This window comes from Gobius niger (genome assembly GCF_951799975.1).
Source record: "Gobius niger genome assembly, chromosome: 1".
Classification (NCBI taxonomy): domain Eukaryota; kingdom Metazoa; phylum Chordata; class Actinopteri; order Gobiiformes; family Gobiidae; genus Gobius; species Gobius niger.
This window is the reverse complement of record NC_136852.1, coordinates 34,705,821-34,722,014: the sequence shown is the minus strand read 5'-3', so window position 1 is coordinate 34,722,014 and position 16,194 is coordinate 34,705,821. Positions and strand designations below refer to the sequence as shown.

The 16,194-nt window shown below is 44.6% G+C and overlaps 1 protein-coding gene across 1 annotated transcript in view; it reads right to left on the bottom strand.

Annotated features, from left to right (window-relative positions):
* Positions 1-3,979: 3,979 nt before the first annotated feature.
* The window catches only part of LOC306968225 (uncharacterized protein), a 35,827-nt gene continuing 23,612 nt past the window's right edge, over positions 3,980-16,194 (bottom strand). Inside the window, exons 12-13 of the mRNA XM_079563562.1 lie at positions 16,078-16,179; positions 3,980-4,090 (exon numbers count right to left, since the gene is read on the bottom strand). Of these exons, the coding sequence (XP_079419688.1) occupies positions 4,086-4,090; positions 16,078-16,179 (107 nt within the window). The 3' untranslated portion in view covers positions 3,980-4,085. The remainder of the gene's footprint in view (positions 4,091-16,077; positions 16,180-16,194) is intronic.

The following is a 16,194-nucleotide window of genomic DNA, read 5'->3' as shown; positions in this document are numbered from 1 at the left end:
GAGCGGGGAGTGAAGAGAGGAGAGAGGAGTGAAGAGAGGAGTGAAGAGAGGAGAGGGGGAGTGAAGAGGAGAGTGGAGTGAAGAGAGGAGAGAGGAGTGAAGAGAGGAGTGAAGAGAGGAGAGTGGAGTGAAGAGAGGAGAGAGGGAGTGAAGAGGAGAGTGGAGTGAAGAGAGGAGAGAGGAGTGAAGAGAGGAGTGAAGAGAGGAGAGGGGAGTGAAGAGAGGAGCGGGGAGTGAAGAGAGGAGAGTGGTGAAGAGAGGAGAGAGGAGTGAAGAGAGGAGTGAAGAGAGGAGTGAGGAGTGAAGAGACGGTAAAAAGCCCCTTTTTAAACTATACTTGCTTGAAATTATACAATATATCATTCAAGCAACCCCAAAGCTATTAATAATAGCCCTTTTTTAGGTGCCCCTGCTAAGGGCTGCCCCTTTTTGTCATTATGTATTATGATTATTTTAAAACCCCTGACATAAGTGTTTGTACCGCTACTATAACTCTATGACCTCACTGTGTGACCTCACTGTATGACCTCACTGTGTGACCTCACTGTATGACCTATCTGTGTGACCTCACTGTATGACCTCACTGTATGACCTATCTGTGTGACCTCACTGTATGACCTCACTGTGTGACCTCACTGTATGACCTCACTGTGTGACCTCACTGTGTGACCTCACTGTATGACCTCACTGTATGACCTATCTGTGTGACCTCACTGTGTGACCTCACTGTATGACCTCACTGTATGACCTATCTGTGTGACCTCACTGTGTGACCTCACTGTATGACCTCACTGTATGACCTATCTGTATGACCTCACTGTGTGACCTATCTGTGTGACCTCACTGTATGACCTCACTGTATGACCTATCTGTATGACCTCACTGTGTGACCTATCTGTGTGACCTCACTGTATGACCTCACTGTGTGACCTCACTGCGTGGCCTCACTGTGTGACCTCACTGCGTGGCCTCACTGTGTGACCTATCTGTGTGACCTCACTGTATGACCTCACTGTGTGACCTCACTGTGTGACCTATCTGTGTGACCTCACTGTGTGACCTCACTGTGTGACCTCACTGTGTGACCTGTGACCTCACTGTGTGACCTATCTGTGTGACCTCACTGTGTGACATCACTGTGTGACCTCACTGTGTGACCTCACTGTGTGACCTCACTGTGTGACCTGTGACCTCACTGTGTGACCTGTGTGACCTAACCGTGTGACGTCCCTCTGTAGAATGTGGGGTCCTGTGGGGACAGCCCAAATCCCAGGCAGAGTTTGAGTAAAAGCAGCACTTTTTTCTCTCCACTGCTCGTCTTTTATTCATCATTGGAAACTGAAGCTTTTCACTTTTATAGCCTCTCTTGTTGTTGTTCAATAAATAACAGATAAACGATAATTGTTTTAGCTCGATATTTATCGTCTGTACATTTATAACCATTCCCCCATGTTATCTTTGTAAAACTTTGATTTCTATCTGAAGCCAATTCAGTAACATTATGTTTCATGTTTACCACAGCTTGTTTGGTATGTAAGGATATGATTAGAACAAAGGTTTTACTGATTACTCATTTTTATGACCTGAGAATTGACAGTATCTAGTATCGTTAGAGTCAATAATATCGTTAATCGCTATCGTTAACATATCAAACTTCAAATTTGTTATGGTGACCGGCCTAATCTCAGTGCAACTTAAAAAGAATAATGCCTCCAAACTGTCCTACAGCCTCCAGCTCCTGTCCCCAGTCTCACAGCGGGCACAGACTGCCCTGTCCTTCTGTCCCGGCTCAGTGTGGTTCTTATCCTTCACAAAGACACGACACACAGGAGGAAATGCATAGTTTATCAGAAGACAGTCTACAACAGCCTGAGCCTGAGTCAGACGCTCAGCTTCACTCGGAAGTTACACAGCCTACTGTTCAATAGGAAAAGAAACGTCTACAAATGAGCAGGTGAGGGGAGTGGCACATTGACAGTACACTGGCGGCTGGAGAGGCCACACTGCTCTTCAGGGTGCGCTACAGTCCTGATACTTTACAGCCGCTCAAGTCAGCGCGCTCAGCCCTGAGGACCGCAGCCTGGTACGGGACACTTCAGTATGGCACTGTCCTGGCGCCATACTGAGCCTCAGTATCAGGCTGCTCTGTTGTGGGACAGTCCCGTGTGCATAGTGTCCTGGAGTCACTCTGCCCTCTGCGGGCACGCGCTGACGCTTGTGTTGTTGTAGTGCGTGTCCGAGGGCTTCCAGAAGAAGACGTAGTAAATGACAAGCACAAACGCAGCCACGGACACGCACATGAAGTACGCCACGGCCATGGCCACTTTGACCCAGATGCGCGCGGACCTCCGGGCCTGTTTGTCCCGCAGCTCACCGGGGTAGCTCGGCCTGCGCCTCATGTCCCCTCCGTTCAGCTTGTGCTGCTCCCCGCAGCTGGACGCTCTCATCGCGCTTCACTGACGGGGCTGGTTCCCCTGTGGAAGTCGGCAGCGGGACCATAGAGTCCTCAGCGGACCAATGGAGGAGTTCGGACTTGTGCAGGAGCAGCGGAGGAGGAGGAGAGGGATGGGGAGGACCGAGCGACTGTTGTCAGTGCGCACTGACCGGACACATCAACTCCAGCGACTCCAGCTGCAGCTGCACGGGACTCTGTCAAGCGGAACTCACGACGCAGGCTTCCGCCACGGCCTTTCAAAATAAAACCCGTCAAGCAATCATTAGTCCTTGTCCTTGTCAGACATCCATCTGACCAGGAAACCGGAGTTCACCCCAAAAGCTCTAGCTGTGCGTGCTGTTGAAAGCACCCAGCCATACTGCGACCCAAACCCCAGGACAAGTCCCTCTGCCGGGCCATGCGGTGGACTTCCTGTCCGCTCCTCGGTTGTTATGACTTTGACGCATGTTGGCACCAGGAGGGGCTGACGCTCCGCCTAATGACCGCGGAATAAACGGCCCGCAGCTCCTGCAGATGAAACCCCAGAGTGAAGCTCTGACAGAGGCAGCTGGCTCGGATGGAACATTCCTGCGGCACAAAGAACACCTGCGAACCATGACTCACTTGAGGTGCAGGACTCTAGGCCCAGGGTTGAGCCACAGAATACACGCACTGCAGAGTGTATTTTGGGGAAACTGGAGCATTCGGCCAGAGGAAGAGCTGAAGCGACCAAATAAATATGTCCCAGTAGAAAGCAAAGAATCTAAAACGTTTTTGACTATGTGAGATTCCAGCGCAACTAAGGTTGTGCTGATTTGATCAAATAATGAATCTAAGGGTCAATTATAAGGGAAATTCGTTGGGGCGACCTGCAGGAGCAGTGGGCAGCCAGTGCCGGCGCCCGGCGTCCCATCTCCAGGCTGATGGTCAGAAACGCCTGGCTGGAGGATTCACCTATTGTATATGTTCTAGTGGTGGGGGGAAACTTGCAGAGCCACGAGCACTAAGCGCTGTGCTTCCATGCCACCCTAATGTGTCTATTTTTGGCCCAATAAAGAGAAAACAGTGGAACATTTGATAAAATCAAAAACAAAGCTTTATTGTGCTGCTACAGCAGTAATTCACAATTGTACAGTTCATTGCTGACCAGAGGCTTTATAGATGAACTCTGGAGACCCACAGACTCACACATCATTCAAGTGTGGAATGTTTATGATACAGTTAAAACACATCTTCACAGGGCCTGTTTGCATATGGCCGTTCAGGAGGCAGTGTCACTAACAGTTGTGAACATGATCAGCATCGAGCAGCTGTATTAAAAGACTGTACATGATTGACAAAGTCAGGTCAACAGCTAATGGATGAACCCATGTATTACACAATCATGGCTTCTTAAAACATTTAAAAAATCACCAAAGAAAGGTAGAAACAAAGCCTGGCCTTCCCAATCCACTGTCCACCTGCTGGCCACAGCAGGCCAGGGTTTATACTGAGCCACCAAAATGTTACAAAACAAACTGAAGCCTGTGATCATGATCCATCATTTTGCAGAGTGACGCACACCCCGGCCTTTCAGAGCTGCTCCACATCATAGGGACATCCCAGCGCTCACTGATGGGTGGAGGCCATAGGTGGCACTGTGGTCCAGTGGTCAGTCTGGAAAGACAGGAGGAAGTGGTCACCTGATATGCACAGAACATACATGCTGGAAAGAGCAGAGAGACACTCTGCACATTGACACAAGGCAGAGACACTGAATTTGTGCTGTGACCCAACCCCTAGTTTGATGTTACTCATGTCACAGTAGTCATGTGTGCTTGTATGTATTAGCACAGTATGTGTATCAGCAAACGTGAACAATCTAACAGCACTTCTCCTCAGAGTTACAGGATGTGCATCTAGCACTGTTGTGAGACCATATCTCCTTTTGGAACAATCTTCCCCTCGGTGAGCTGATACCACAGACATAATATACAAGAGAGGACGGTCAGCCATTCAGCCCCATTCATAGTAATGAGCCCACATAACATGGTGCACCATGAGCATGTTCTAGAACAGTGCTTCTCAAACTGTGTGCAGCCGTGTACCCTCTGATGCTTTGGGTGACGAGCTGCGTACCTCCTACTATGACGTGATTGAAAACACTGGGACTATCACATGTAATACTATGTATATTTCCTCCATTATTACAGTGAACTCAAGCAGGTTTTCCATATTCAATATATTTTTGCTAATCTTTGTGATAGGCTATTAACAATATGTTAATAAAATAAAAATAAAACGAGGCTGTTAGTGTAAAGGGTTGAACTGAGTGTTTTGCTTTTGTCACTCATTCTGAACATCAGACTCTGTGCTCTGGCCCCGCCCCCTCTGCGCCTCCCTCAGTCGTACTGTCAAACCACGGGTACAGACTCAGATGCGCTGGTTTAAGCTTTAGTTAAAGCGAAGATCATGTATACGCAGGGCATTATCCTCTTTGCATGTGCCGCGCATTTACAAAAGCTGACTTTTTACACAGTAACAGGAATCCACTGTAAATTTAACGCTGTCCTGAGAGAAAAAATGTTCCTTAAACCCCCGCCGTCTCCACAGTGCTCCAGAGCCCGCCAAAGACGAAGCTTAAACCTTTCAGGGAAAGGGAATACCCATGCTGCTGTGAGCGCTCGAATCATTTAGAACTGCACAACAGCCTGGGGACCATGCCCGAAATTTTGGCCTGGATTTGGACGAGCTATTCAATATACGGAAGCATGTAGTTTGTTTACGGATAAAACATGAAAAAAAAAAATGTTTATTTACATATCCAACATGACAGCAGCGACGCCATATTTTGATTAAGCTTCAGGCCGTGTTCTAAATAGTTTAGCTCGAAGTATTACAGCGGGTACGTCATACGTCATCAGATACGATGATATGATTGGCTGTGGCTACGTGCAGACGCATGATAGACATTCGTAGCGCCCAATAAACGGCTATGGACGATCGTAAACCACACCTCTCATACGAGAAAATAAATTGGTGGTCCCCAGAGTAAACATCACTTGTGATATTTCGTCTGGCAATAGCCAGGCTAGAGCCGGACAGTCCTCTGGAGGAAACGCAATACACACACCACTGCTGTACAAACGCAGGATAAAGTAAAGGAAGGTCTAGGGCCGCTCGGTGAACACTGTGGACGAGAAACATTATTGAGAAGTGGGTAATGTTATGCCAGGAGCTGTCCATGAAAATCACATCGTACAAGCGCGTTATGTTTCAGTGGGTCTGTGGGTCTATACCAGGGGTGTCCAAAGTGCGACCCGGGGGCCAAATGCGGCCCTCAGACCAATTTTTGATGGCCCTCTGCGTTTTTTCTGAATCGGGACACATCATCAGAGATAGTCCTTTTTATTTGAAATGTAATAATTCCACACAATACTAACCTTTTACTGTGAGACAGAGCTGGCATGAAGGTTTTGAGCAGAAATAAAGGTGTGGGGCGCAATTTAAACCTCTGCTAGTCAAAGGTTTTGCGGCACTAACTACCGATCTATGGCCCTTCACCCTGTGTACGCTTCAGTATGCGGCCCCCCATGAAAAAAAGTTTGGACACCCCTGGTCTATACAGAACCCTCTGAAACAGGCACAGCACACACAATTTAATATTTTACAGCATCTATTCTTGGTGATTTTTACAGACTGTCAACTACCAGCATTAACCACCGTTGGCTCTTTAAACATTCTTTAGTTGACCCTTATTTAACCAGGACAGTCCCACGGAGATTAAGAATCTCTTTTTTCAGAGGGGAATCTACTGTGTGTTGTATTTCTATTGTAGGTGAAAGTGGAACAGCAAGAAGAAACCTACACAAAATGACCCTGTCCGGCCCGGGACCGAACCCGGGACCTTCTTGCTGTGAAGCACAAGCTCTAACCACCATGCCACCATGCCGGTCAGTGGAAAAGGCCTATAACCCGTCAACCAGAGAGCTGGCAGTCAGGCCTGTCAGAGGCACACATCCGGCCTTGATAGGCATCTCCCAGAGCTAATCCAATCAGAGCAGCAGCAGGACCCCTGCACTTCCTCTCAGACCTCGGATAGATTGGATTGTCGCTCTCATTTTCTCAATTATCATTTACATTACTACCACAACAGCAGCACTCATAGCCAGCACCATCACAGCTCTTCCCCCCTCTGCCAACACGACTCACCCCACATACTGTCGCCATAACGTTTAAGTTGGCAGACATGTTTTATGATGGGGAAGACAACAGGATAAACTAACAGGCCACTTTCTTACATGAAACCCAAGGCTAAACTAATAGGAACCACTACCAGGAACATACATACAGTGGTCTGCAAAAGTTTGAGCACCCCTGCAAATGTTCATGATTTTCTTTTATAAATCATTGGTTGCCTGGATAAGAAATTTCAGTTACATATATATCATATATATCATATAGACAAACACAGTGATATTTGAGAAGTGACATAAAATGTATATGATTTATGGAAAGTGTGCCAGAATGATTTCAACCAAATCAGGCATGTGCATAAATGTTTGAACCACAGGACAACTTATGTGTATATATTCATGTACGAGAACATTTGACTGACGTTTGAAATGTATTATTAAATTTGTGTTAGTGCTTTTGAATGTGAATGTGATGCAGAGGTGTGGCTGCATTATACAGGTGTGATGCTGTGTATGTGTGTGAGTGCGAGGGTCAGTGTCAGTGAGAGGGTTTGTTCTGATTGCTTATTCATTGCATGCTATTGTATATACAATGTTACTGTATATTTTCTATGTAACCAGGGACTGAAGATGGAAACTAGCTATTTAGCTATAATCTGGTGCAGAACATATCCGTCTTTGAGCTTAATGTCTCTATTGAAGGGACAGTGCACAAAGACTAAACTAAACCAAACTAACTTTAGATAAAAAAAAAAACTCACTATTTCATGCATCCTCCTTTTGCAGAAACAACAGCCTCTCTAAAGCTTCCAATTAGTCTGGATTCTGGCGGAAGGTATTTTGGACCATTCTTCTTTACAAAACATCTCCAGTTCAGTCAGGTTTGATGGTTTCTGAGCACGGACAGCTTTAAATCACACCACAAATGTTCAATAATATTCAGGTCTGGGGACTGAGATGGCTGTTCCAGAACGTTGTACTTGTTCCTCTGCATGAGCCTTAGTAGATTCTGAGCAGTGTTTAGGGTCGTCGGCACAACTTCAACTTTGTCCTGATTCCTGGACATTGTTCTCCAGAATCTGCTGATATTGAGTGGAATCCTCAACTTTAACAAGAGTCCCAGTCCCTGCACTGGCCACACAGCCTCACAGCATGATGGAACCACCGCCACATTTTTACTGTTTTTCTTGGAATGCTGTGTTCTTTTTCTGTCATGCAGAACGGCCCTTGTTTTGCACAAATAACTCTATTCTAGTATCATCAGTCCACAGCACCTTATTCCAAAATGAAGCTGGCTTGTCCAAATGTGCTTTAGCAAACTTCAAGCCACACCATTTGTGGCGTGTGCAGAAAAAAGGCTTTTCCGCATTACTCGTCCATACAGCATCTCCTTGTGTAAAGTGCGCTGAATAGTTGATGCACAGTGACATCATCTGCAGCAGGATGATGATGTAGGTCTTTGGAGCTGCTCTGTGGGTTGACTGTGACTGTTCTCACCATCCTGAGAGTTTTCTTGGTCTGACATTTCGGGCCTAAAGAAGAACTGTGCCTCTGGTCTTGCAGTTCCTAACAATGTTCCTCACAGTTGAAACTGAGAGCTTAAATCTCTGACACAGTTTTCTGAAAATGATAAGGGTGCCTAAATTTATGCACATGGCTAAATTTGTTTTGTAAATAATTCTTGCATACTTTCCATAAATCATATTAATTTTATTTCACTGTTTGTCTCCTATATGATATATTAAACTGAAATGTCAAAATCATAAACATTTCTAGCGGTGCCCAAACTTTTGCAGACCACTGTATAAGCCTCCATTCCACCTAGCACGACCGCGCATGCCACGATCTACGTGCACGTATCGACTCTACCTGGCACACGCTTCTGTTTCCACCATACACACAACCGCAGTTGTGGGTGGCGCCCCCATGAAGGCGCACGCTGTACAGATCGTTTTTTAAAGTTTTTAGAGCCACGATGAGAACAAATGTGGACAAATGCTGTCATCTGGTGGGACTTATGGAATCATTCAGAGGTGCCAAGCTGTATTAAAACAGAATAGAAACGGCTAAATGCACCCTATGAAGGCAAGCTACATGTCAATGCTATGCTAACATCAGCTAAAGGCTAAATGCTAATATCGGCAAATTCCCCTTTTCGAACAGCAGTATGATGTTGTGAAATATTAAATCCGTATAACCTCCGTGTCAATAGTGAGAGAGGCCAGCAGTCTATTCACGTCACATTAGTACGATCCAGCGCCAACCGGGTTGACAAGGCATTGGGCTGATACGTACCTGCCTGTGAAATACGGCCTATAGGGGTCTTTCTACAGGCAGGCACGACTCAGCCCAATGCCTGGTCATCCTGGTTGGCGAACTTTTTCACAGCGGAGGCCAGGGCCGAACGAGGCTCAGGTATAAGTATAAGATTTAATATTTTACATCATCATACCGCTGTTCTAAAAGGGGATTTCGCAAATAGTAGCATTTAGCTGCTGTTAGCGCAACTTTAGCTGGTGCAAGTAGCTTAAACCTTCATAGTTTGTATTTTAGCGGTTTCTTTTCCATTTTATTAGTCTTGGCCCCTCTGACTGATTCCATAACCCCCACCAGATCACAACATTTGTTCACATTTGTTTTCCTCGCGGCTTAAAAAACTTTTAATGACGATCTGTACAGGCTCCTCTGAGGGAGCGCTCCCCACAACAACTGCGCTTGTGTGTGTGGTGAAAACAAAAGCGTGTTCTGGGTAGAGATAGGTGCATGTAGATCGTGGGATCCTATGCAGAATAGCGGCTTAAAGGAATAGGCCACCGTTTTTACATATTGAGATATGTTCTTACCTGAGCTTTGACGAGTTCTTTAGGACCTGTCTGATCTTCACCCATGCCTTCAGTCACGTAAACACAGCGCAGACGGCGTTAGCATTTAGCCTCTCCCCCTCTCCACAATAGAAATCCGCACAGTAATCTTCACTTTACTGCGCAGTAATCTTCACTTTACTGTGCAGTAATCTTCACTTTACTGCGCAGTAATCTTCACTTTACTGCGCAGTAATCTTCACTTTACTGTGCGGATGCCATTTACTCCTGGTATTATTACGCCTTACAATATAGTTCCCCCTTTTATCCGCTTAGAAAATCCACATTGTTTAATTTTGTGTAATTATACTTTGTAGTGGAACACTTCACGTAACCATATTTAAATAGGGAAAACGTGGAAGAGCTTGGTAGCTTCTATCTTGACCTGTTTTGGAGCTATAGAGGAGAGAGGGAGAGGCTAAATGCTAACGCCGTCTGCGCTGTGTTTACGTGATTGAAGGCACGGGTGAAGATCAGACAGGTCCTAAAGAACTCGTCAAAGCTAAGGTAAGAACATATCTCAGTATGTAAAAACGGTGGCCTGTTCCTTTAAGATTCAAATTGTATTTAGACATGTTCATATTCTTGACATTTTGTGCCTGTCAGATCGGCTCAGACCTCTCTCTTTAGTGTCCAGTAGTTGTAGAGGTAGAAAGTAACCATTTCAAGTTATGGAGTAAGGATTATATGCTATAAGGAGAATGCTCTAAGCGTATAGTGGTTAGTCCTCACATGAGCATGTTGCGAGTTTTTGTGGCTATCGCCTTATTTTAGCAACCAATACAGTTTAGTATGGGGGTGTGTTGCCTTTATTCCACACTCCACCACACAGTTGATAATTTACTCACCCAGAAATTCAGTATTTGAGTCTCTTTTGCACTCATGACCACAGTCCTGTTTCAAAGGCAAACAAAGCGTCATGTGAGCTGACAATTCTCCGATGACAAACCGTGGGAATACACTGCGTTCCAAATTATTATGCAAATTGGATTTTTGTGTCAAAAAGGTAAAAAAAAAAGCAATAATAATGAAACTCATGGATGGTGTCGTGTCTTGGGGCTCTATGAATCACTGACATTAATCTCAGAGACCTGGGATTATTAGTTTTCAGGTTAAGCCCAGTTAAGGGAAAAACTACTGAAAAAGGGTGTTCCACTTTATTATGCAGATCATCATTTTCAAACAATATGGTAAAGAAAAAGGGACTTTCTGCTGATGAAAAGTGTGAAATAGTTGAATGCCTTGGTCTAGGTATGAAAACCTTCGATATTTCATGAAAGATTAAGCATAATCATCATACAGATAAGAGATTTGTGGATGATTCAGAGCACACTCCGTTTTGTGCCGATAAGGGCACAATATGGACGGTTTCTGCCAGACAAACACATCAGATTATGAGAACAGATGCCACAAAGCAGCATACAGGTATTTGAAGCTGCTGGTGCCTCCGGAGTCCCCCAAACATCAAGGTGTAGGACCCTCCAGAGGCTGCAGTTGTGCATAAACCTTCTATCCGGGCCTCCCCTAAATGGTTAATTGAATGCTGATGAACAGAAACGGCTGCAACGGGCTCAGAAATACATGAGGACTCATTTTCAAACAGTCTTGTTCACTGATGAGCGCCGTGTAGTCTTGGATGGTCAATACAATGGAGCAGTGAATGGTTGGTGAATGACCACAATGTCCCAACAAGGCTGTGACGTCAGTAAAGAGGTGGCGGAGTCATGTTTTGGGCCAGAATCATGGTGAGAGAGCTGGTCGGCCCCTTTAGGCCCTTTTAGGATCCCTGAAGGTGTGAAAATGACCTTTGAAAAATATGTGGAGTTTCTGACTGACCACTGTCTTCTATGCTACAAAAAGAAGAGTTGTGCTTTCCCTAACGAAATCCTCTTCATGCATGACAACGCACCATGTTATACTGCAAAGAATACCTCTGTATCACTGGCAGCTATGGGCATAAAAGGAGAGAAACTCATGATGTGGATCCCCTCCTCCCCTGACTTCGACCCTGTTGAGAACCTTTGGAGCCTCAACAAAAAAAACTTCTATGAGGGTGGGAGGCAGTTTTCATCCAAACGGCAGCTCTGGGAGGCTATTCTAACATCCTGCAAAGAAATCCAAGCAGAAACTGTCCAAAAACTTACAAGTTTAATGGATTTAAGAATTGTGAAGCTGCTATCACACAAGGGCTCCTATGTTAAAATATAACTTGACCTGTTAATATTTTTTTGATTGAAATAGCTTTTGATTTCAGTAAGTATGACCTCCTAATGCTACAAATACAACAAATGACCATTTTCAGTTAATTACGAGCTTTAAAATGTATTAAAACGATGAGTTGCATAATAACTTGGAACAGTGGATTTTGAGGTTTTTACTATATTTATTTTTGAAAAAAATACTGTTATCACTAGGAAATTTTTTCCACCACATTTAAATGATCCTCTACCAGTTAAAGACTTAAAAATTATGCTGACTCTCATTTGAGTTGACAATTTAGAAAATCTTAGAAAAATGTCATTTGCATAATAATTTGGAACGCAGTGTACACCTCAGCCCACCTGCCACAGCTAACACGCCTCACACCAACACACATCAGCGCCATGCAGGGCCGTCCACTGGGAGCCAACAAGTAAGTTGCCCCAGGAGGAGGGGGAGGGGACCCATGGGAAAACTCCATGCCTTTACTGAAGTAAATGGAGGGCCTGCTTCCTCCACCTGTGATCAGACTCACAGTGTGGCTGGATGGACCAGTGTTAGTGCCATCTACTCTAAACCACACCACGACTCCATTAGCAAACCACAAGCTAAGTGTGTGTTGAGAGAATCTTTGGTGTTTCAGAGGAACTGCACAGGGAGCAGAGGACTTGGCAGCAGCTGGTGTGTCTCTGTCTATCGGTCAGGAAAAGGCCATTCACTTTCAATTAGTGGTGCTTAGCCGAGATGAGGCGAACTTCAAGTTTCAGGTTTCACTCACTGGCAATATGCAACTTCCTGTCAGGGTGCGTGGGCATGGCATGGTCATGTTGTAAACAATCAAATAATCATTTAAGAATATTGACAATTTAATATAAGAGTACTAATAAATGGAAGCTGCGGCTGTGTTTTGCACATTTCAAGATGACAAATATTGATTTGATTGAAACACTGTGCAACTTCAATCATATATGCTGTCATCCACAGTGCCTCTCAAAAGTACTAATACACCTTGAACTTTTGCACTTTTTGTCATGTTTACACCATAAACAAAGATTTTATCTAGAATTGTTTTACTGATACATGATTCTGTTATTTTTCAAAAAATAGAAAAGTGAAAAGTGGGGCGTGCATAAGTATTCGTACAGCATTTTCCTAACCATTAAATAGAGGCCATCTGTGTGTAATCTACTCTCAGTATAATAACAGCTGTTCTGTGAGGGCCTCAGAGCTGTGGTCGGAGTGTATTGGTCACTAAACAACATCATGAAGGCCAAGGAGCACCAGAGGTCAGGGATAAAGCTGTGGAGAAGTAAAAAGCAGCGTTAAGTTATACAAAGATTTCCCAAGATTTGAACATCTCACGGAGCAACTGTTCAATCCATCATTCAGTAATGGAAAGAGTAAAGCACCACTGCCAACTTACCAAGACACGGCCGTCCACCTAAACTAACAGACCCAACAAGGAGAGCACTGGTAAGAAATACAACCAAGTGCCCCAAGATAACTCTGGAGGAACTGTGAAGTCCTGCCGCTGAGCTGGGGGACAACTATAAGTCTTACTCTACACAAATCTGGCCTTCATGGACGAGTGGAAGAAGAAAGCCATTATTGAAAGGAGGCCATAAGAAATCCCGTTTGAAGTTTGCTAGAAGTCATATCGAGGACACAGCTCCATGTGGACGAAGGAGCTTTGGTCAGATGAGACAAAAATTGAACTTTTTGTCCCAAATGCAAAACGTTATGTATGGAGCAAACCTAACACTGCTCATCGTCCTGAGTGCACCATCCCCAGTGTCAAATATGGGGGGGGAGCATCATGCTGTGGGGCTGATTTTCCTCAGCGGGGACTGGGGAGATTGTAAGAATAGTTGTGAAGATGGATGGAGGCAAATACGGGGACATTTTGGAGGAAAACCTGCTGGAGTCACAAGAGAACTGAGGCTGGGGCGGAGATTCACCTTCAGCAGGACAATGACCCTAAACACAAAGATAAATCTACAATGGAATGATTTTAAAAAACAAAAACATATTAATGAGTTCGAATGGCCCAGTCAAAGTCCTGACCTAAATCCTATTGAAAATCTGTGGAAAGACCTGAAAACTGCTGTTCACAAACGCTCTCCTTCTAATGTGACAGAGCTTGAGTTGTTTTGTAAAGAAGAATGGGCTAAAATGTCAGTCTCTACATGTGCAAATCTTGTAGAGTCAGACCCCAAAAGACTTGCTGCTGTTATTGCAGTAAAAGGGGGTTCCACAAAGTATTCATTCATGCTGTATGAATACTTATACACGCCCTACTTTTCACTTTTCTATAAAAATAAAAAAAACAGAATCATGTATCATTTTGCTTTCACTTCACAGTTGTCTGTTACTTGTGTGTGGACTTTCAGTAAAAAATCTAAATAAAAACTTTATGTTTATGGTTGTAAACATGACAAAATGTGCAAAGGTGTTCAAGGTGTATTAGTACTTTCGAGAGGCACTGTATATAGTATCGTAAGCGCACATAAAGGTCAAATGGTAGACAGAAAACTACATTGACCGGGCTAACAAACTGAAACGGTTCCCCCAAGTAGCTAGCTTGCCAAGTGTCTGCGCACACATATCACACAGACAAAAGGGGGCTGGTTCTTAAAAGGCACCAAGAACTGCAAAATGTTTCTGTGGTGGGAAAACGGCTATTGATATTTTTACGTTTAAAAATTAACGTCTCTGTAAGAATCAAAATGGCAACAAAATACCGGGCTTGAGCTGGTGGACTTTGGCTGGGGCTCCTCCTGCTGGCAGCTGTAGGAATAACTTAATAAAAACTAAAAATTCCAGATTATGGGCCTTACATTGAACAGCTTTGCTGATTACTCAAAACTGTGTGATTGTAGCTAAATACTACCCCAAATATAACGTTATAAACATGGTAGAAAGCTTTTGCATACACTGGGTTGCAAAAGTATCCGTGCCCCTTTAACTTTGACATTTTGCCACGCTATGGTCCACAAACATAAATATAGATATAAATGAAATTTTATTTGAAAGACACACACAAAGTGACACACAATCGCGAAGTTAAATGACATTTATATGAATAAAATCTGAAAAGTGTGGTGTGCAAAAGTAACTATACCCCTTCCCTTTTAGTGCAATCAGTTGAAGTTGCATGATGATTTCTGAATGATCGCATGTTGACCTAATGATTAAATAGAGTCTACCTGTGTGTAATATAATGTCAGTTCAAATACAGCTGCTCTGTGATGGTCTCAGAGGTCTGTTAAGAGACTATTGAGGAGCAGAAGCATCATGAAGTCCAAGAACACACCAGACAGGTCTGGGATAAAGCTATTGAGAAGTATAAAGCTGGGTTAGGTTATACAGTAAAAAGATTTCCAAAGCTTTGAACATCTCTCAGTGTACAGTCAGTTAAAAACACCATCCAGGAATGGAAAGAGTCTGACATCACTGCAAACCTACCAAGACCCGGCCGTCCTCCTAAACTTACTGACCGAACAAGGACAGCACTGACCACAGCTGTTACCAAGAAGCCTATGATGACCCTGGATGAACTGCAGAGAGCTACAGCTCAGGTGGGGGAAACTGTACACAAATCTGGCCTTTATGGAAGAGTGGAAGAGCCATTTTTAAAAGAAAACCATAAGAAGTTCTGTTTTCTGTTTGTCAGAAGCCACATGGGGCATACAGCAAACATGTGGAAGAAAGTGAGATGAAACCAAAACTGATTGCAAAAGTGACACTGCACATCACCCTGAAAACTCCATCCCCGCTGTCAAACATGGTGGTGGTAGCGTCATGCCCTGGAGGTGTTTTATTTCAGCAGGAACAGGAAAGATGGTTGGAGTTGATGAGAAGATGGATGGAGCCAAATACAGGGCAAACTTGGACGAAAACATGTCGAAAAGTTAAAGGAACAGGCCACCGTTTTTCCATACCGTGATATGTTGTGGTACCTTCTAGAGATGCGCGGGTCGACCCGAAACCCGCAGTCAACCCGCGGGGCCCGCGGATTCGGTCGGGTCGGGTACCTCAAAATTCCGGCAAACTTCAGGTGCAGGTGGGTCGGGTTACAAAGCGCACTTTTTTTTTGTCGGGTTTAAATTACAGCGGGTCAGGTTGGTGCGGGTCAGACAAAAAGCCGACCCGCGCATCTCTTCCAACTTCACCCCTGTTTGGAGCTATAGGAAAACATTGGGAGAGGCCAAATGCTAACAACATCTTTGGTCTTTGTGCATGCCCTCAGTCACGCAAAACGACCAGACAGGTACGTATCAACTTGTCTAAGCTCAGGTAAGAACATATCTCAGTATGGAAAAACGGTGGCCTGTTCCTTTAAAGGGGTACAGATAGATAACCCACTGTATAGCCACTCATTTCAAAAGATACAATATCACTGACTGACCTGTGGAAGGTGTTTCTGCTGAGGCCTGGCTTTGTTCCACCTCCCCGGGACACAAGGGTGTGGCTTGACTTGGTTCCGCCCCACTGAGACACACGGCCACCTCTGTATTCACAACAA